Consider the following 23131-nt stretch of genomic DNA (forward strand, 5'->3'; position numbering starts at 1 on the left):
GCAGAGTCTGTGGAGAGGAATGACATTTAAGAAGATTGTAAAGGTAGGAACATGCCAGGTTATGAAAGGCTTTAAAAGCCAAACAAGTGATTTTATATTTGCTCCTGGAGGTAACAGTGAGCCACTGGAGTTTAGTGAACAATATGATATGGCTGGACCAGCAAACTGTAAGACCAATTTGTGAACTGAGTGGGGGATGGTTTAGAGTGGAGATTAGCCAGTTATTCTATTGATCCAGGCATGAAGGGATAAAGGCTTGCATCAGGGTGGTTGCAATGTCAGGAAACAAAAGGAGGCATATATGAGAAATGTTAAGAAGGGAGAAACAAGAGGACTTGACAAGCGACTGGACATGATGAGTGAGAGAAAGCAAAGAGTCTAAGATAATACCTGGGTTGTCAGCCTGAGAGACTAGGAGGGCAGTGCTACCTTCAACACTAACTTTGAACTTAGGAAGAGGAGAGGGTTTTGGGGGAAAGAAAATGAGTTCAGTTTTTGACATTTTGAATTTAAAATATCTATGGGACATGGTCTGAGATGTCTAATAGGTAGCTGGAGGTGTAAGATTGGAGGTCAGGAGAGAAGTTAGACCTGGATAAGTAGATCTGAGGGTCATTTGTATGGAAATGATGACTGAATCCATGGGAGCTGATATAATTACCAAGTGAAATAGAATGGGGTAAGGAGAAGAGAAGAAGGCCTTTGGGGGATCCTCATGGTTAAGGTATGATATGTCTGAAGATCCAGCAAAGGAGAGAGAAGTTAGACAGGAGAAGAATTAGGAAAGAATAGTGTCATGAAAATGAAGAGAGAGAAGAGAATGGCATCTAGGAGAAAAGAGTGATTGACAGTATCAAAGGATGTAGAGGTCACGAAGAATGAGGAATGAGAAAAGGTCATTAGATTTAGCAATTAAGAGATCATTGGCAACTTTGGAAAGAAAAGTTTCATTTGAATGAGATGAGAAGTCAGACTGTAAAGAGTTAAGAAAGAAAAGGAAGTGAAAGCACCTATTGTAGATGACTTTCTCAAGGAGTTTACCTACAAAAAAGGGGAGATACAGGATATAGCTAGTGGGAATATTAAGTGAGAGAAGGATCAAGTGAGGATTTTTTTTTAGGATAAGCATGTTTGCAGCCAATCGAAGAACAGCAAGTAGACAGAAGTGGTTGAAGATTAATGAGATAGTAGGGATAAAAGAAGGGGCAGTCTGCTGAAGAAGATATAATAGAACGTAATCACTTGTGTATGGAGAGGGCAAGGAGGAGGGGAGGGCCACTTCTTCATGTGAAACAGAGGTAAAGGAGAATATAGTAGCAAAAGACATCTGAGTGCTGTGAGATAAGGAACAAAGAAGAAAAAGGAGTTCTCTATGATTTATTATAATTGGGAGGAGTCAAATAAGAGGATATGGGAGAATGCTAACTATTGGAGAAGTCCAGTAGAATATTAATGAGGCCCCCTGATAAAAGCTGGTGATTAGAAAGTTCAAGGTTGACTCTTGTGAGTTTGGCACAGCTTGCAACTGCTCACTTGCCATGTGCCAGTTCACTTCCTGGTGTCCTAGGAAACATCTTGAGGTAGACATGTGCAGGAGGTGGTGTATTCCCAGTCAAGAGGCAGGAAATGCTATGCAGAAGGGCTGACTTGTAATAGCAAGACTGGTGATATTATGGCATTCACAAGCTTAGGGATAGGGCACAGCTGCTTCATGGCAAACATAAGCAAAAACTTCCTAAAAAGAGACTTTGGTGTGTCCTGGAGCTGCCTAGTGGCAGTTTTGGTCAGAGATGTGATGGCATGTAATTAACTTCCAGTAGCTTAAAAATTTCCTAGTAGAACATTTGTGTAACTCAATCCTATCAGAAGATTACTGTATGCTTTTAAAAATGTATTTACAAACTAATGGAATTAACATTGCATTTTACTTCACATTTGGAGAATTTAGGCATTATTAATACTCTACATTTCAGGATTGGAAGTAGAAAATAATAAAAATATTACTTAAATAAAATCTTAGCTATAAGGGTAAGCTAATTCTATTTTGCTGTTTTTCAGTTGTTTTTCAGTCATGTCTGACTCCTCATGATCCCATTTGGGGTTTTCTTGGCACAGATATTGGAGTGGTTTGCCATTTCCTTCCCTATCTCATTTTATAGATGAGAAAACTGAGGCAAACAAGGTTAAGTGACTTGCTCAGCATCACACAGCTAGTCTGAGGCCAGAATTGAACTCCAGGCCTGATGCTCTATCCATGCTGCCACCTAGCTGCCCCACAAAAATAAGATCATTCTTGAATCCATTCACACTCCTCCTTTTCTCTTATATATAAACACACACAATCCTTACACAAATCCTTACACAAAACCAGTCTAACTTTTTTACTCCCATAAATTGATTTATTAAGCACAATTATATACTGCTAAGCATTAGAAGATGTGTATACACAAATAAGACATGGTCCCTGCCCTCAAGGAGCTTGTAGTCTAAGGAGGAAAACACATATACAAATAACTATAATACATCATGCTAAGAGTTGCATGAGACTTCTTACTTACCTAATGGGATGATCAGGAACCTCATATAACCTAGCCAGTCAGGAGTTTTATGAGACAACTGTTCCACAAAAAGCCTCAATACAGCACTGAGATAGTTCTGAGCTCCTGCTACAGCAATCTTCACTGGATTTGGAGGCTGAGAATTGCAGTTACAACTGGAATCAATCAACAAACTTAATTAAGTGCTTACTACGTTCCACATACTGTGCTGAAAAGAATAAGTACTTTTTAGGAGTTTTACCAAATATGCTTATTTTTAAACATAATTAAATTTTAATTAATTAATGAAAATTCACCTCATTCCTTTCCACCTTGAAAAAGAAAACAAACAAAACCCTGGCAACAAAAATGAAGTCAAGCAAAACAAATTCCCTTCGTTGGCCACGCAAAAAACAAAACAGAACATTTGTTTCAATCTACACTCTGAGTCTATCACCTCTCTGTGTCAGGAGGTGAGTAGCATGTTAATCATGAGTCTTCCAAAGTCACTGCACTGATCAGAGTTCCTAAGTCTTTAACATCTGTTTTCTTTGCAGTACTATTGTTAGTGTCTAAATTGTTCTTCTGGGTCTGCAAACTTCACTTTGAATCATTAACTGATACAAATCTTACCAGTATCTCTAAAACTGTACCCTTCAGTTTCTGTTTCTTTGGCACCACAAAAAGAGCTTGCAAAAATGTTTTCTCCCATTTACCTGCTTCTCTTCTAATTTTGGCAGCATTGATTTTGTTTGAATAAAAATTTGTTAATTGTATGTTAGCAAAACTGTCTACTTTACCTGCTCTGAACTTCTCTATCTTTTGTTTGGTTGTGAACCCTTAACGTTATACAGTTCTGGAGGGATAAATGCAACATTTCCTCATATTAGAAAGTAAAAAGTTTATCCTTGTTTAGTCTATTATGGATTGCTCATTCATATTTAGTTTCTACGCAACTGGTCTTCATACCAGGAGTGATTGCAAGTCCTCTATTTCATTAGAGGTCTATTTCCCACCATGTAGGATTACTCAGTTTTTCTGGGTAAATTATTTTTAGTTATAAGTTTTTATCTTTTGCATTCGGACATATTGTATTCCGAGATCTTCTCTCTTTAGTATTTCCTGTAAGGTGGTGATTGCAAAATCACAAGTGATCCTGATTATGGTTTTTTAATACTTTAATTCTTTCAGGTTCTGGATTTGGGCTATAATGTTCTTTGAAGTTTTTATTTCAGGGTTTCCTATTGTCAGTGATTGGTGGATTCTTTACAGTTCCATTTTGCTCTCTGTTTAAAAGATCTGGACAGTTTTCTTCTATGATTTCTTGAAATGTAATGTATTATGTAATATTTAGGCTCTTTTATTTTATCATGGCTTTCAGTTAGTATAACAATTCTTAGATTACCTTCCCTTTATCTGTTTTCCAGGTTACTTGTTTTTGACATAAGATAGATATATCACACTCTATAGAAATTTTTCAGTCTTTTGACTTTGTTTTAACATTTCTTGTTTGTAGTGGGGAGCCAAGACTTAAAGGACTTAATAAAGTTAGACTGTTTACCTTCCTATATGGGAAAATGATAAATATAATTCCTAAAAACTTTACAATTGTTAGGGCAGATAAAATAAATTTTCATAGACAGAGGGCATGAGTGTGAGTTAATTATGCTAGAATGATTTCCAAAAAAATGAAGGTGCAAGAAAGAGGGATGCAATGAGAGAACGTGGAAGGGAGAGGCAGAATGGGGAACATTTTTCTCACATAAAAGAACCATGCAAGAAAGAACTTTTATGATGGCGGGGAAAGGTGGTGGTAGGCAATGCTTCGACCTCAATCTAATCAGAAATGGTTCAAATAGGGCAGAATATATATGCACAAACTCAGTTGTGTACAGATATGTAACTTACCCAATAGGGAAATAGGAAAGAAAGGGGAAAAGCAAAGATTTGATAAAAAGGAGGGTGGATTAAAGGAGGCAGTAGTTAGAAGCAAAATAGGCTTTTGAGGAGGGACAGGGTAAAATGAAGGTGGGGGGAGACAGAAAGAGAGAGAAAGAGAGAGAGAGAGAGAGAGAGAGAGAGAGAGAGAGAGAGAGAGAGAGAGATAAACAAGAAAATGGGGTAAAGGGCAATACACAGGAATCATAACTGTGAATGTGAATGGGATGAGGGTGATCACCCATATAACCGAAGGAGAATGAATGAGAAACCGGAATCCACCAATGTGTTGTTTGCAAGAGATACACTTGAAACAGAAAGATGAATAGAACTAAAATACAGAACTGAAGCAGAATTTAATATGCTTCAGCTGAAGTAAAAAAGGCAGGGTAACAATCATGATCTCAGAAAAAGGAAAAACAAAGGAAAGCACATTATGCTACAAGGTAACATTGGCAATGAATATCAAAAAAAATTACAGCAAATTTCTTTGATAAAGACCTCATTTCTCAAATATATACTGAGTTATAGAACTAAGTCAAATTTATTAAAAAAGCCATTTTCCAATGGATAAATGGTCAAAGGACATAAACAGGCAATTTTCAGAGGAAGAAATTAAAGCTATCTATAGTCATGGAAAAAGTGCTCTAAATCACTATTGATTAGAGAAATGCAAATTAAAGCAATGGTCTAACCATTCTGGAGAACAATTTGGAACCAAGTGCTACAAATCTATGCATACCCTTTGACCTACTGCTAGGTCTGTCCAATCTTAGGTTTTTATTGAAACAATAGATAACATATTTTCATTTGCCATTTTAGTGAGAGCTCTGTGGTAGCTCAGCTTCATTTAATAAAGCATTTATGTAAATTTCTATGCTTGTAGGCAGCATAAATCACACTGTGTGCTGCATGAGGCATACAGGCCGCATTTTGGACAGCCCTGTCCTAAAGAGATCAAAATAAAAAAGGACTTATATGTATAAAAATATTTATAGCATCACTTTTTGTGGTAGCAAGCAATTGGAAATTGAGGAGAAGCTCATCAGTTGGGGAATGGCTGAAGAAGCTGTGGTATATGATTGTGATGGAGTACTATTGTGCTATAAGAAATAATGAGGGGGTACACAAGACACTGTAGTCAATGAATATAGTAATCTACTCTTTGATAAACCAAGAGTCCAGGTTCTGGGATAAGAACTTACTATTTCTCAAAAACTGCTGGGAAAACTGGAAAATAGTATGACAGAAACTGGGCATAGACCAATATCTTACTCCATACAACAAAATAAAGTCAAAATGGGTTGATGACTTAGATTTAAAAATTGATACTATAAGCAATTTGGGAGAGCAAGGAATGGTTTACCTGTCAGACTTATGGAGAAGGAAAGAATTTATGACTAAACAAGAGATAGAAAGCATTATGAAATGCAAAATGGATAATTCTGATTATGTTAAAGTGAAAAGTTTTTGTACAAACAAAGCCAAAGCAACAAAGATTAGGAGGGAAGCAGAAAACTGGGAAAAAATTTTTACAACCAGTGTCTCTGATAAAGGCCTCATCTCTAAAATATACAGGGAAATGAGTCAAATTTATAAGAACACAAGTCATTCCCCAATTGATAAATGGTCAAAGGATATGAACAGGCAGTTTTCAGAGGAAGAAATTAAAGCTATCTATAGTCATATGAAAAAATGCTCAAAATCACTACTGATTAGAGAAATGCAAATCAAAACAACTCTCAGGTACCACATCTCTCCTTTCAGATTGGCTAACATGACAAAACAGGAAAATGATAAATGCTGGAGAAGATGTGGGAAAATTGGAACACTATTACATTGTTGGTGGAGTTGCAAACTGATTCAAACATTCTGGAGAGCGATTTGGAACTATGCCCAAAGGGCTATAAAAATGTGCATACCCTTTGACCCAGGAATACCACTTCTAGTACTGTATCCTAAAGAGATCATACAAGGGGGAAAAGGACCCATATGCACAAAAATATTTATAGTAGCTCTTTCTGTGATAGCAAAGAATTGGAAATCAAGGTGATGCCCATCAACTGGGGAACAGCTAAACAAATTGTCATATATGAATGTAATAGGATACTATTGTGCTATAAGAAATGAGGAGCAGGTGGACTTCATAAAAACCTGGAGAGTCTTATATGATCTGATGATAAGTGAAGGGAGCAGGACCAGTAGAACATTGTACACAAGCACAGACACATTGTTTCTGTGATGACTAACTTTGATAGACTTGGCTCTTCTCAACAATTCAAGGTTCTAAGACAGCTCCAGAAGACTCATGATGGAAAGAGCTATCCGTATCCAGAGAAAGAATTACAGAATTTGAATGCAGATTGAGGCAAACTATTTGCTCTCTCTCTCTTTTCTTTTATCTTATTTTTGGTTTTGTTACATCTTTCTCATGGTTCATTTCATTGGTTATAATTCTTCTTTATAACTTGATTATTGGGAAAATAATTTTAATGTGAAGGTATATGCAGAACCTATATCAGATTACATGTCGTCTGGGGGGCGAGGGAGGAGGAGAGAAGGGGGAGAAAATTTGGAACTCAAAAACTTTTGGAATTGAGTGTTGTAAACTAAAAAAAAAATAAATTAAAAAATATAATGAGGGGGTGGTTTCAGAAAAATGTGGAAAGACCTATATGAACTGATGCAAAGTGAAGTGAGAGGAACTGGGAGGATCATTGTGCACAATAACAGTAATGTTGTAATGATGATCAACTGTGAAAGACTTGTTTATTCTGATCAATACAATTCCAAAGGACTCATGATGAAAACAAATACTATCCACCTCCAGGCAGAACCAACGAACTTTGAATGCAAATTGAAGTATGACTTTCTAACTTTATTTTTCTTGCTTTTTTTTTGGGGGGGGGAATATGGCTAATATGGAAATACATTTTGCACGATTTCACATGTATAAATGACATCCTATTGCTAGCCTTCTCAGTAGGTAGTGGAGAGGGTGGGGTAGGAGGGAGGGAATTTGTAATTCGAACTTAAAAAAAGCTAAAAATAATAAACTGAAATGACTGTTTAGAAATAAAATAAATGGATACTTCTTGCTGTCTCATGGTGTTATGAACTTCTATTTGCTCCATTGTAGTATTTAAGGAGTCTGTTGCTTGATTTTGTACCTCTTGTGCCAAGCTGTTAATTCTCATTCCAATCTTTCTTCTATAGCTCTCTTCTATAGCTTTTCTTTTTCTCCCTCTGTACTCTTATTTCCTTTCCAAGTATTTCCTTTTGCTACATCATTACATTTGTATAATTTTCAGTTGTTTTGGGAAAAAAAACCTCTTGCCTCACCTATTCCAAGAATTCTAGGTGCACTTGTACCAAAGCTATGTTTTTTTGGAGACATTTTCTTTTTTTGAGTTTGCATCTTGAGTGTTCTTTTCACTATAATAGATCTTAATGTTTAAATTCTATTTTTTTTGCTTGCTTATTCTTCTACCCTTACTTACTAACTTTGGTCTTTGTGTTTAACGTCAGGTTCTGCACACTACTGGAGGGAATAGCTAAGCTATTCTGCTATCTGAGTATTTGGTGAGTTATCATTCCAGGATCTCAGGGACAACAGATTGAGGAACTGCCTAAAATGTTTTGATCAAGTTAGAAATATGAGGGCTGCCCTCCTGATCTGAGCTCTACAAATTCCTGATTTCTGTTTGGGTCTGACTGGTACAAGTCTGGGCTTGCTCCTGGGTGTAGCTTTAGAAGACGGCTGCGTGAGTCAGCCACTATCAGTAAGTTAGATTCAGAGTAATATAACTTCAAAATCACCTCAGATCTGGATTTTCTACCCTGGTTATTCTGCTGCAGATAGCTGCAGCCTGCTTCTGTACTTGGTCCAAAGCTTAGTACACAGTCTACTGCCTGCAATAACTCCTTGCCAGGACTGTACCACTTTCTGATCTCTGTCCCATGCACAGGTCCCCTCCTCAGTCTGCAATGGATCTGTGACACAGTATTGGGTTATGTATGTGTGTGGAGAGTTATTGGTTGTTATTTGTTCCTCCTCTCTATAGTGTCAGGTATGATTGTGCTGGATCTGAGACCTCTTTTCTTGATGCACAGCCAGCAGCAGGCCCTGCTTCAGTCATAGTGCTGGAAAATTCTATAGTGGCATGGTTCATAGTAGATGCCATCCTCAGTGTCAGCATATCTCTGTGTCTCCTTATGTGGACCTAGGCTAGAAAAATAACTGATTTTTTTTTTTACTTTATCAATCAGTACTGGTCTTGTGTATTTTCTAGGTCTTTGTGGAAGAGATACGCAGAAGACCTGGCTATGTTGTTTTCTTCTACTGCCTTATGTTGGCTGGTCTCATCATAAATGTTTGTTGATTGATTGCTTACTACTAAGATTCCGTAAGATAACCTCATCAAACATGATGTCCAAAAGACAATAAGGGGTGGAGGGGGTGGGTAATTTAGGATGCTGGATGTATATATAGGAAGTGTTCAGCAAATGTGAAAGTACTAAGTAAATGTCATCTTATTCTTTAGGGAAAGACAGCATGTGGCACAGTAGTTATAATTCTGTATTTAGTAAAGAAGCCTTGGGTTCAAATCCTTGCCCAGCTGTATAACCCTGGGCAAGTCATTTAATTTCTCTTAGCCTTAGTTTCCTCAGCTGTAAAATAGGAATAATAATATCTGTACACTTTCCTCATAGGGCTATTGTTAGAATCAAACAAAAGTGCTATTAAGGATAAGTTATCGTTATATTCCATGTATGAAAGCAGTACTTTTCACTACATAATGCAGAGAACTTAAAAATCAGAAATGCTGCATGATAATTTCAGCTTTTTGGCTATTTTACCTTGAGACAGGTTTCCACAGAGGGGTCTACTTGAGTGCTGTGAGGCTTTTACTAGCTTGTCATCTACAATAAGGGAGTGTGAATGTGCTAGACAACAAAGTGGAGTATAGAAGAAACTTCACGCATATATTTATGAATACAGATAAATATGGAGCTGAGATCAGAATACAGGTCTGACTCTTTTCACTCTTAATACAAATGGTCTCTTCTTTGTGTTCAAAACATTTTTCACTTGCTAATTCACTTTATAGGGCCCAAGTTTCAAATATGTTTCCTCTCCAGCTCTCCCATATTGGGCTCATAATTACTAAAGATGTACTTATGGACCTCTCTAGAAATACAAAATTCCACTACAATAAAACAATTTAGACATCCCATGGAGTTAATAGTGGATTATATCTGCATTTGTTAACAAAGGATGAGGTAGTCTTGTTTCCTGGGGATTTTTTTGAATTTTTCTTCCTATACCAGAGTAACAAACTATAATATTGGGTCATAAAGCACCTAATTAATCAATCAACAAACGTTCATTAAGTGCTTACTATGTGACAGACAAAGCTGAGTGCTGAAGATATAAAGAAAAAGCAAAAGCAGCCCTGTCTTCAAGGAGCTTACATCCTAGTGAGGGAGATAACATGTACATAAATAGGTACATACAAGATCCACAGAGAATACATGGGTGATAGCCTCAGAGAAAGTACTAGTAGATGAGGAACCAGGAAAGGCCTTCTGCAGAATATGGTCTTTGAGACCAGTTTTGAAAGAAGCCAGGGATTTTGAGAGGTGGAAATAAGGAAAGAAAGCCTTCATGTATGGGGGATAACTAGTGTAAATGTGCTGAGAAAGAAGATGGAACACTGTGTGTAAGGAAAAGCAAGTAGGCCAGTATGGCTTCAGCATACAATGTGTAGAGGGAAGTAAAGTCTAAAACAATTGGAAATATAAGAAGAAAGGTCAGGCTGTGAAGAGCTTTGAATGCCAAACAGAAAAGTTTATATTTGATTCTAGAGGTCATAGGGAGATGCTGGCAGGAGTGTGGGGAAGGATATGATTAGACCTGTACTTTAAGAAAATCAGGTTAACAGCAATGTAGAGGATGGACTGGAGACACTTGAAGCAGAGAAATCAATCAGAAGGCTTTTGGAGCAGTTCATATGAGGGGTTCTAAGAGTCTGAACTAAGGTGGTCACTACATGAGTGATTGATCATTGGTTGTGACTACCATCATCCTCTGAAAAATGAAGCAAAGAACTGATCTCTCAGTACTTGTCCTTTAAGTAGTATTTTTAAGGGTTGCAGCCAGAAACCTCTGCTACTGACGATGATGTAGCAATTTCTGTGGAAATTTTCCCGACAAGAAGGGGAGTTACTACTGAAACATGGTTGGCACCATTTGCTGCAGATTGAGATTTACGTGAAGAATAGTAGTCACTCTACCTCCATCCCTTGGCATTGCTGCTACTATGCTTAGGAGCGTGTTTTAATGGACCTGAAAGGAAAAAAAACCATTGTCCACCACACACCTAAAAGCATCTATTTTGTAGTAAGGAATGAAGCTGCTATCAAAGTGAACATCTACAGGTTTCTTACCATTTTTCAAGTCTGTGTCAAGATTATGGAAAGGAAGTTAAGTAATAGGATAGTCTATGCTTTATACTGAAGCAATTCCTATTTAAAATAGATTTCTATAGAGCTGATATACTTAGTTCAAGGTTGATCAAAAGAAGAATTATAAGGACTTACTATCTTTGGATCCGTGAGACAATAGTACTGAAAGCTGCCTGAATATCTGCTGAAGAACATGTGCAGACCACTGGAAGGGTGTGCTTTTGTAAGACATCTGAAAGGAACTAAGATTAAACAATATTATATACATACACACACACATATATGTATATATAAAATCTTGTATTAATATATACACATGTAATCTTATATATACATATAGGAGAATTCTTTGTGTATACATACACGAGAATAATTCTTGTCAGAAAATTTTCACTCAAAGTCTCTCCCTGCAAGGCCCCCATTTTACCAAAGGAAAATGAACAAAATAGGATTTCGCTTTGAGCTCTGATTAGATTTAATTATATTTTAGTCTAATTAAAATGACCTATTCTCACATTCAAAAAACATTTCCTAGTATATCCAGGGTTCTATGCTAGATTCTATGAAGGATACAAATTGATATAAGATGCAGTAAGTCACTGGCCTCAAGGAACTTATAGTTTAATAGTAAAGACATGAATGAATTTTCCTTATATTATGCTTTTTTGTGTATTTGTTCTATCTGTTCAAAATAATATAAGTTCCTCAAGGCCAAGGACTGTCTCATTTGTTTTTGTATCCTCAGCACCTAGCACATAAATTTGATGTTTGCTGAAATTAATTATAGGATCACAGAATTGAAAGGCACCTTAGAAGTTATCCAATTCATGACAAATGGATGGATGGCTTTATATAACATCCCTGGACAAAAGTGGTAAACAAATGATGACAAGGGAGAATGTGAAGACTAGGTCAGATTCCAATGGCTAGAAATGTGGCTGGGTTAAAGGAGATTTACTTTGTATGGCATTAGGAAATAGATCTGATGGGAAGGGTGGGTCAAATCAATTACAGACCATAAACTATGCAGATAACACTATGTCAGGTATTACCAGTAGTGCATAGAAAATCTGAAAACAACCTTGTTCAATTATACCAGAAGAATCTGCATCTATTTTCTCATTTTATCCTTCCCTACCCTAGAACCAATCCTAACTTTGAAGGAAAAAAGGATAAAATGATATAAACAAGAGTGTTTTTCTTCTTACCTGTCCTTGCCACTCAGAAGTATTAACAAGAATTATATTTTCAGGCAGCTGGTCATCAGAAATTAAGATGTGATTTAATTGGTCATATACAGTTTTTCTTGGGATCTAATAAAAAAAACAATGAAAAAAACGCTACAACTTAGTTCTTTTTTATTTTTCTTAGTTTTAGAAGTTGGCAACATTACCCAACAAAATTAAGATAAATAGGAAACATCAACTGGTTTGTATGAATACATTTTTAAATCACATATTAGATGGCATAGAAGATACTCAAATATGCAAAAAAAATTTTATAAACCCTTATGGCCAATGATTAAGTCACTTCCTCTCTGTGCCTCAGTTACCACATCTGTAAAATGGGAAGGATGGACTAGATGATTTCTAAATCTCATAGTGGCATATCTATGATTGATGGTATGTATGACAATGTCAAGACAGATGCAAAAATTGATTTTTTTCCCTTCCTCCTTAGGTGTTTGCATTTATGGGCCGGTTTTCTTTCTGTGTTGTTGAAAGAACCTCCTTTACAAGTATATCTACATTTAAAATTCTTCCTTTGTTGTGATTTGGCCAGACGCATAATGACTCTGATCCCGTTGTACAGAGGCAAAGTCATTTACCAGTCTTCAAAAGGCATTGAGATTCTCTGGATTATCTGGTGTTACTCTACATTTAACGTTGTCAAAAGTTTTAAATTTCTTTTCTATTGGCTCCAAAATGGCCATTTTATTTGGAAAGAAAATCATGGCTGGAGATTTTCTTTTATTGTGGAATTTAGTCGAGACCTCCAAAAATTTAACCCAAATGACTGGTTAGAGCTAAAAGAATTTCTGGCTGGACTTTAATGATAAGTATCTCCCAGCTAGTTGTAAATTCCAGAGTAGATCCCCCTAGTATTTGTGGATCAAGCTACAAATTGACTTGACATAAATTTTCCCCTCCTGCTATCTCTGATTTGTAAACCTCTTTGCTCTCTGTTTGCCTGCCAAACTCATTGTCACCATTTCTTCTCCTCTTACTTATTCAATTCTTGCAATTTGGCTTCCAATAACTGAAGCCTGTTTCTTTTAACATTACCAATGATCTCTTAATTGTTAAATCTTTTTTTTCCTTTTTAAGTTTTCAACTTTCGTGACCTCATGTCCTGAATTTGACACTGGTGACTGTTCTTTCTTCCTGGATATTCTCTTCTCTTTTGGTTTTCTACTTCAACCTCTTTAGCCATGTTTTTTTTGGTCTCCTTTGTTGATTCATCATCTATCACACATTCTGTGGATTTAATTATCATCCCTATGCAGGTGACTCACAGACATACATAAATGAAAAATACATATACACATCCATGCAGTTCCTGAGATTCAATCACACACAAATTACCTTTCGGAAATTTAAGACATATCAAACTCAACATGTCTAAAATAGAACTTATTTATTTTTCCCATCCCTAATTCCTCCCCTTTTCTAAATTTCCCTATTTCTGTCAAAGGCATCTCAACATTATCCTTGACTTTCCTTCTTCCCACATATCCAATTAAATCTTGCTGTGTTTCTGTCCAGAACATTTCTCCCATTAGATTTCTTTTGTTTCCGTTTATATAAATATTTATACTAAAGTTCTGACAGTATCAATACTGTACTCGCTCAACCCCATTGGTTCCCTGTTATTTTTAGCATCAAATATAAACTTTCCTCATGAGCTTTTAAAGGCCCTGACAACCGGGCCACAACCTATCTTTCCAGCCTCATTGTATATTACTCCCTCATATTCCTGCCTTCTCTATATTCCTTACACATGACACATTATGCCTTTGCAGTGGCTTTCTGCAAGGCCTGGAATGTACTCCCTCCTCATCCTCAGTTCGCAGCATCCCTCTCTTTCTTCAAGACACAATAAAAATATTACATTCTCTGTGAAACCTTTATTGAACCCCACTTCCAGTGTCTTTTCTTTTAAATTACCTTGTATTTAATTATTTGCATTTCCTTGTATTAGCCTATTTATTCTGTATGTACTTTAATTTAAAAAAAAAATTTTTTTGCGGGGGGGAAGGGCAATTGGGGTTAAGTGACTTGCCCAAGGTCACACAGCTAGTAAGTGTGTCAAGTGTCTGAGGCTGGATTTGAACTCAGGTATACCTGACTCCAGGGCTGGTGCTCTACTCACTGTGCCACCTAGCTGCACTCCCTGCCATGTACTTTTAAATAGATGTCCTTGTTGAGTCATTTGTTAAAATATAAGATTCTTGTAGGTAGGGATTGCTTCATTTAGTATATGTACTGGGCCTGGCACACAATAGGTGCTTAATCAATGCTTACTGACTTACTGGTTGACTACTTTCCTAAAAATCTAAGGTACATGTCACATTATCCATGTTTTTCCTCTTTTTATTCTAAGTAGAGTTTCCACTTCTCTTCAAGGTTCCTGTGTCTTCTATATCATCAACCAGATCCTCCTTGTCAGTAAGCTGGATTGAGAGCAGCAGTTTTGCTTGTTGGTTCTTCTAGGATAATTCTGTGTCTTGTGAATACTTGTACATTTACTTTGTTTCATTATTCGAACAAAAATGGGGCATTACGCTTTTTTTTCTCCCAAGAAAAGGTCTTAGATAAAATTCACCACCTCTACTTTTACCTTAAGTGCAAATTTAAAGAGTGCTCATGTTCTTCTAATGTTCTCTAGTCCCTCTCCCGGTACTTAGGAGAGAGGTCTTCTAATTTGGGTTATCACAGACCTCCAAGCCAATCTATCTCAGTCTGTCCCCTTAACCATCATTAGGTAAAAGTCTCTTCTGTCTCATCTTAGTGCTTTTCCTTGGAAGTAAGCATTATTCTTAGATTTAATGCAATTGTTACTACCACTTCTGTAGCCAAATGAATATACTAATTTCCCCCTTTCCCTTCCCAAACCAAAGGAAAAGATGGAACCATAGGCTAAGTTATCTTTACCTGTAAGTGGTTCCTAGTGTCTGGTGAGCGCTCATTATCCAGACTGTTAGCTCTTTCATTCTGTGGCCTCACAGGCTGTCTTTCTTTCAGTGAAGTGCTTCGACCACGCCGGCCAGTCTGTTTTCCCTCTGTCCTGCAGAGCCAATAAAGGATAGATATGAGGGGAAAAAAAACTTTGATCATGGAAGCAGATTGTTCAGGTGTTGTTCTGACCTAAGAAACGACACTGATGTGTCCAATATCCATTAACCACCAAATACTTGCCCACCCATGGTAGGCCAAGATTTTGATGTAGAAAAAGCCCAATAAGGACAGATCATTTACTTTTTATATGAGGAAATGTAAAATGTATGTCTAAGATTGTTATTAGTAATTGGGTAGTTCATAAGAAAGACTGGGGTAGACCTGAGTATGATGTGATTCTAAAAAGTAAAACTGTTTAGGAAAAGATAAAAAGTGTAACATGCTATACAAATGAGGAAGGATGAAGGAGGAAGAACAGACACAGAGGAATTAGATGGGGGAGGAGGGCTGGTAGTTTTGGAACCCAACTCTCATTGGAAATGGGTTAAAAAGGGAAGAATACATATGTATTTAGAATGGCACAAAAGTCTTCTAAATTCAGAAAGAAAGAAAAGAGTAGAGGATGGGGAGGTGGGAGAGGATAAAGGAGGGATTTTTAGAGGGAACCCTACTCACATCAGACCTGGGTTAAACAGAGAACAATATATACTTCAGAAGGGAACAAAAATCTTCTAAATTTATAAAGAAATAAGAGGGTGAGGGAAAAGAACGGGGGAGGGGGGTGCGGGGGAACAGAAGAGTGTCTTAGATTAACAGGAAAGTGATAAAGAGGGAATAACAAATATATTTGGAGGGCTATAAAAGTCTTCTAAATTCAGACAGAAACAAGATGGGGGGAGGATAAGGGAAGAATAGGAGGACAAGGTAGTGGGTAGAAGTAGGGGAGTTAGGAGGTATAGGAAATAAGAGATACACACAAAAATAAAATAAAGATCAGGAGTAGAATATATTGGAAAAAAAGCAGGGGGTAGTAATCATGATCTCTTAATCCAAAGAAAAACAGGGAAATTATACATTAATCAATATTGTTGACACTTTTTAGAATAACTAGATAGTATAAGGTTGGAATATTGCTGTGGTGTAGGAAATGAGTTGGTGAACTTAGAAAGATATGGAAAGACTTGGATTTATGAAGAAAGACATCATCCACCCTCAGAGAAACAGAGGACAAACAAGTATAGCATAGTCTTACGTAGATACATATGAATATATATGTCTACATATGAGTACTGATTATAGATATCTAAGTACATATGTGTATACGCTTGTGTTTATATGTATATACATATACATATATATATATATACACACACACACACATATATACATGTCTGTCTGTATACACATACACATATCCTTAATTGTAGCCTTCTTGGGAGAGTGGGGGAGGAAGGGGGGAAAAGAACAAAGTAAAAAGCACACAGCAGAGAACAAATGAAAATTTGCAACGAAGAAAATGATGGACAGCTCCGAACACAATGTGCAGTATTTTTTATATTATAGGCTTTCTTGAAATGGAAATTTATTGCTGTATATTTTGAATCCTCTCTTATGTTCTGCTGTGCACATGGCAATGCCTTTTTTTTCCTTTTCGTATTTTGTGTTTATGTTTCTTTTTCTTTTTTTTACTGTGTATTTAAGTTTAAGATAAATTAATAAAAAAAGAAAATAGAGTGGTGCAGTGAGTAGAGTGCTGGCCCTGAAGTCAGAAGGACCTGAGTTCAAATCCGGCCTCAGACATTTGACTCACTTACTAGCTGTGTGACCTTGGGCAAGTCACTTAATCCCAATTGCCCTGCCTTCCCCCCTCCAAAAAAAAAAAGAAAGAAAATAGAAACATGACCTCACACAGCTGATGAACTTATTAAAAATGTCTCCCTCCCTTTGTTTTCACCCCAAATCATCTCCTCCATGGGAATGTTTCAAAAAGTTGAATGAAAAACTGAAATATTATGCTTCCAAGTAATTACATATTAGCTCTACAAAAGAATCACAATGAAGACAAATATCAACAAAACCACTATTAATAGTACATCCACAATGTAATAAAAATTCAACCTGCTTATTACCAGATATAATTTCTGATAAAAATTCTCATAGATATCTTGATAGAATACAGTAAGAAGAAAAAGAATAACAAAATATTAGGATTACCTCAACCTTAGTTTACTTAAATTAGTCTGAAGTATTTAAATTCAAAGTATTTGAATCAAAAGACACATAATAAAAGCCAGATATACAGGGCCTTAAAAAGCTTCCTAGAAAAAGGTGAACTGAATTTGAGATAAACATATAAGACAGCATAGCAGTTTGTGAAAGCACACTTGAATACTTTGGCTATCTTCAATTTTTTCAGTGTAAGTACTTCCCTCCCCAATGCAGACTGTAACCTCAGTATAACTTAGTAGATGATCTTTGATAGTTGCTGTAGCTGAACACCACTCCAGTCAGTTGCAGTCAACCTAGTGATGGAGCCTTTCTCAACTTAGTTAACCTGGTCCTTGTTCATCAACATACATGCCTATCCCTGCAAAGCTTTTCCAGCTTGGGAGAACCTGTTAAGAGCTTAATCTTTGTGGACATATTTTTCAGGACTCCCAGGGTCACCTCCATATTATTCTAAGGATTTACTGTAAGAAAATGCCCACATAAATTATAAAAATTAGATAGAAATGGCACTGATTAATTTTTAACGGGTCAAAACTCACTCAAATATGTGTATGTATTTGGGGGTATACATTCAAGCATATACATGTAATAGTGAAAGTAGTTTATTTAAACTTCCAAGAAAACACTGCCCAAGTTCTACAACATTTGCCTTAAAAAAATGCTGGGTTATAATAGGACTACAGAGAATATTTTATCAAAGATAAGGAAAATATTCAGAGGCAAAAAAATAAAGGAAAAACATTTACTTCTCTGGATAAAAAAAAAAAAAATCAACAATTAAGTCCCTAAGAAATCAGTGCAAAAGCAAGTATTTTTTTAATATTTTCATGTACTGAAATTAGACATTTAAAATTTTGATTTAAAATTCAAAAAATTCATGAAATCCAAGCTTGTACATCATTGCCAGATCTTTTAATACTCTAAGGGTCTATAATTTAGCCAGTATGGGTTCTCCCTTTATCCATGAAGATAACTTAATAGACAGTACTCAGGAGTAGCTATGGCTGAAAAATCTGTCACCTTATGGCCAATATGGGGAGAAACTACAAACTCTGATAGGTTAATGTTTTCCTAGAAGCAATAACAAGAAGGTATTACTTAGAAGATGTACAGAGTCTGCTCTGTCCATATTTAAAAGCCTTTCTATGTTGTCAGTACTTGACAGAACTTGTGCTCTACTGGTATAGCTTTGATGAGACATTTGGAATAGACTTTAGTGAAAGCATTATTAGATGAACTTTCTTAAAACTAATATTATTAAATCTCCTCTACTCCTTAAAAGGATGTCTTCTAATTCTGGCAATATCATACAATATTAAGAGCTATTTTGTTGATCCTCTATGATGATTTTGTTTAATTTTCATAGTCATTTTTATGTTGTCCTTAAACCACATCACTTGATAAAAGCATTCAGATACCATAACTTGTACAGACATTACCTAACGCTTGAGCACAGAATTTTTTGTAGCCTTCTGTTATCACACATAATGTTAATATGAATATTTTAATACATATTAATCTTTTTTCCTGTTAGTAACATCACTGAAATACAGAAAGAGCTCTGAGATTCAGAATGGGAAGAACATATTACATTTTTTTGGTCCTAATTCCTAGTTGTTCATAAAGTTGTTGAAACAACTCACATATTCTAAGAGAGTCAACTGGCGTTTCTGTCTTCTTACAGGCTCTCCTACAATCAGTTTTTTTTAGTATCTTTGCTAGATTACTGGGTGAAAGCTGGGTTAACACAGGGTTGTTTCAATTTACATTTCTCTGATTATAAGTGAATCTGAACTTTTTTTCCTGGTGGTTATTAAAAGTTTCTCTTTCCTCTTTTGGAAAGAGTTTGTTCATTTGGATATTAGGAAATGGTCTTTAATCTTATATATTACCATCTATTTTCTAATAGATTTTTGATGCCAAACTTTTATTGGGAATATTTTGTTAAGAATCCTGACTCCTTGATGAGCGACTCTGTTTCTCTTCTAGCTTCAATGGTTTTTTTTTTGGGGGGGGGGAGAGGCGGGTTTGGTGTAAATTACTTTTACTGTCACATGATCGAGATTCATAATTGTGAAAGAATTCTCATTTTTTCCCTATTTTTTAATTGGTGCAACTTTTTCTATTTATATTCTTTCTTTATTTGGAATTTATTGTGATACGGTATTACTGTTTTCCCAGATGTTCTTGTTAAATAAGGAGAACTTTCCTCCTTTTTCTGTTCCATACTAGATTGCTAGGTTACTTTATTTCTAAGTGATGTTTATTCAGTTGATTGCATTGATTTTTATGCAGTAATGGAGTTTCATTAGTTACTACTCTGTAGAATTTGAGATTTGATAAGTGCCAAGTCCCCCTAGCCTCCTTCCTACTTCATTCATCATATCCCTTTACACTCCTGAAATTCACTCTTACAAATACATTTTGTTACTATTTTGGCTAATTCTACAAAATATCCCTTTAGCAATTTGATTGTTATTTCATAAAAACTATAGATTTGACAGTACTGTGATCTTTATTATATTAGCAGTACCCAGTCATGAAACTTAAATCTTTCTCCAGTCACTTAGATTTATTCTTTTATTCCCATAAAAATTATTTTGTAGTTGCATTTATATAACTTATGTATGTGTTGGTGGGATAATCCTTAAGTATTTGATTCAGCTTATAGTTTATATCTTAAATAATATTCCCAAATACAAAAGCACTCTCTTGTTTTACTTTGCATTCATTTGCATTTATTCTTTTTATGTTTATACTGTATGTACACACACACACACACACACACACACACACACACACACACACACACACACAAGGTCTGTTAGAAGGTAAGCTCCTTGAGAGTATGGATTATTTCATTCTTTCTATTTCTATCTCCAGTATCTAGCAGTGTCTGGCACATAGCAGGTACTAATAAATATCTGTTGATTGATTGGTTTATGTAATTTCTCTTCCTATCTCTTTCTCTCGGTTGTTACTAAAATTGATTAAAAATGATTTTTACAGATTTACCATATTTTTCTACTTTAATGAAGCTATTGTTTCAATTTTTTGTAGAGTCTCTTAGCATACCATCATTATCTTCCAGTAGACTAAGCTGCTCAGGTCAGTACATGTGAGTCTCACTGAGGGGAAGAGCTATTTTCACTTTTGTCTCTGCATCCCTAGGGCTTGGTGTGCCTTTTGTTGTGGAGGTGGAAAGGTATGAACATGTGATTTTATTGATGCAGGGAGTACCTGTAATGATAAATTTCCTCTACAAATGCATGCCAACACATTCCCTACAACTTCCTGATTCCAAGGCCAGCTCTATCCATTATATCAAGTTGCCTCTTGCATGGCACATAGTAGCTGCTTAATAAAACTTTCCTAAATTTACTGAAATAGAAATAATGTTGTTTATTCTTTGTCTGAACTTATTCTCTCAATTCCTTTTCTTGTCATTGTTATAGCTAATATTTTAGCAATGTCAAATATTATTGGAGACAACAAACACCGAGAAAGCTCTCAGTATTTCTCTGTCACAAGTAATGCTAGCGTTTGGTTTTAAACACTTGGCTAAAAATTTAATATGGAAAATCAATTCTATCATCTAAACTTGTTTAATAAATATTTACACTTAATTAATTTAATACATAATAATCTTAACAGTATCAGACTTTTTTGTTACTCTTTTAAGTCCACATCAGGGTTATTTTGTTTTTCCATTCTCAATCACTTTTCTTCTTATATGGTTAAAGAGATGTTGGGTATTATAGCAGACATGAATCAGGAGGACTCAAGTTGAAGCCCTGCATCTGACACACTTTAGCTCTGGGTTAATGGCCAAATCACTTAGCTTCTCAATGTCACTAGGCTTCAAGTTGCTAGTATAAGATAAACTGCCAATATGCATCAATGCAAGGAGTTTTCTTTCCATGGGTTCTTTGCACTAGTGAAATCAAAGGTGAATGCTTTTTGCCAATATGAGAGAGGTGTGAGACAGTTCCTCAAAATCACCTGAATTTATATCTTTTCAAATGATGAGGTTTTCAAGAGATTATTAATAACTTTTTGTTTCTTCCTTAGAAAATTATGTCTTTTAGTCAATTATCATTTATCCATTTTTGTCTTTGTATTCCCAGTGCTTAGCATATAATGGGTACTTAATAGCTTATTGATTTATTAGGAGTTACAATTGTGACTTTTTAACATTTCCTGACATATTTTAGAAGGCACTTTTTTTTATTATATTTGCCATAGACATTACCCAATTATATATTTTTCTTACACAAAAATAGTTAAACACATTGATTATCTTTCTCTTATAAATTAATTTTATTCATTATTAATTGAGTCTAGAAATATTAATCCTGAGGCAGAGCCAAGAGAGCAGAGCTCTGCCAAATTCCCCTAAAATTATGCCTTAAATCAAATTCTGGAGTGGCAAAAGCAACAAAAAATTGGGGTAAAATAATTTTCTAGGCTAGGACAACTTATGAGGTGAACAGTAAAGATCTTTCTCAGTGGGGAGGGGATTGGACCTGGAGACCAGGTCCAGTGTAGGCAACGCCAGGTACCAACAGCAGGGCCTTGGAGGTAAGTTTATCAGTGGCAGCAACAACAGCTTCAGAAACTCTCAACTCACAGATGGTAAGGAAGAAAGATAACTGGTCAGAGATTACAGGGAACCCTGTGCTGGGTGCAGGGTTCTGTCACACTGCCCATACACAGTTCTGGGTCCCAATCTCAGAGCTAAGAGGAGTACTTACAGCTGCAGGGTTGCAGGGGCCCTGCTCACAGTTCCAGGGCAGAGTAAATTCTATCTGTAAATTCAAATTGTAAATTTGTGGTAGCTCAAAGATCAGAGAAGAGACCAGGAGAACAGTGACCAGACTTCTCATTTGATCATACCACCTTGGAAGAAATGAAAACCTATAGACTCCTGGAATTGGCTCTGAAAATAGCAGCAAGAAAGGCCTGAAATTTGAGACTGTGCCCCTCTACCCTGGGAGCAGAGCATAAATTTAACATAAAGTTATATGTCAAGATATAGGCTAGAAAAATGGGGGAACAACAAAGAAACTGGTCACAGTAACTACTATGGTGACAGGGAAGATTAAGACATAAACACAAGAGAAGATGTCAAATACCTACATAGAAACCTTCAAAGAAAAACATGAATTGGTTATAGGCCCAAAAATAATTCCTGGAAGAGGTCAAAAAAGATTTTAAAAACCAAATAAGACAAGTAGAGAAAAAACTGGGAAAAGAAATGAGAGTGATGCAAGAAAACCAGGAAAAAAGAGTCAACAGCTTGGTAAAGGAATCACAAAAAAATACAGAACAACTCTTAAAAAACTGAATTGCCTAAATGGAAAAAGAGATAGAAAAATTCACTGAAGAAAAGAATTCCTTAAGAGGTAGAACTAGTGAAAGAGAAAAGAAGACACATACTAAAGAAAATAATTCTTTAAAAATTGCAATTGTGCAAGTGGAAACTAATGTCTCCATGAGACATCAAGAAACAATAAAACAAGAACATAATATTTGAAAAATAGATGAAAATGTGAAATATCTTATTGGAAAAACAAGTGACCTGGAAAACAGATCAAGGAGATACAACCTAAGAATGCTTGGACTACCTAGGTGCCATGATTAAAAAAAAAAGCTTAGCCATATTTCAAAAAATTATCAAAGTGGGGCGGAGCCAAGATGGCCGCATGAAGGCAGTGTCTTACCGGAGCTCTCTCACAAGGTCTGTCAGATTCCTACAAAAAAGTGAATTTGAGCAGATTT

The 23131-nt window shown here is 35.9% G+C and overlaps 1 protein-coding gene across 1 annotated transcript in view; it reads right to left on the minus strand.

The window, feature by feature from the left end:
* Nucleotides 1–23131, minus strand: part of PACS2 (phosphofurin acidic cluster sorting protein 2) — a 348311-nt gene that overhangs the window by 76857 nt on the left and 248323 nt on the right. Inside the window, exons 13-16 of the mRNA XM_036750543.1 lie at nt 15098–15230; nt 12152–12256; nt 11079–11185; nt 2559–2713 (exon numbers count right to left, since the gene is read on the minus strand). Coding sequence (XP_036606438.1) covers nt 2559–2713; nt 11079–11185; nt 12152–12256; nt 15098–15230 — 500 coding nt within the window. The remainder of the gene's footprint in view (nt 1–2558; nt 2714–11078; nt 11186–12151; nt 12257–15097; nt 15231–23131) is intronic.

Source organism: Trichosurus vulpecula, chromosome 3 (assembly GCF_011100635.1).
Source record: "Trichosurus vulpecula isolate mTriVul1 chromosome 3, mTriVul1.pri, whole genome shotgun sequence".
Classification (NCBI taxonomy): domain Eukaryota; kingdom Metazoa; phylum Chordata; class Mammalia; order Diprotodontia; family Phalangeridae; genus Trichosurus; species Trichosurus vulpecula.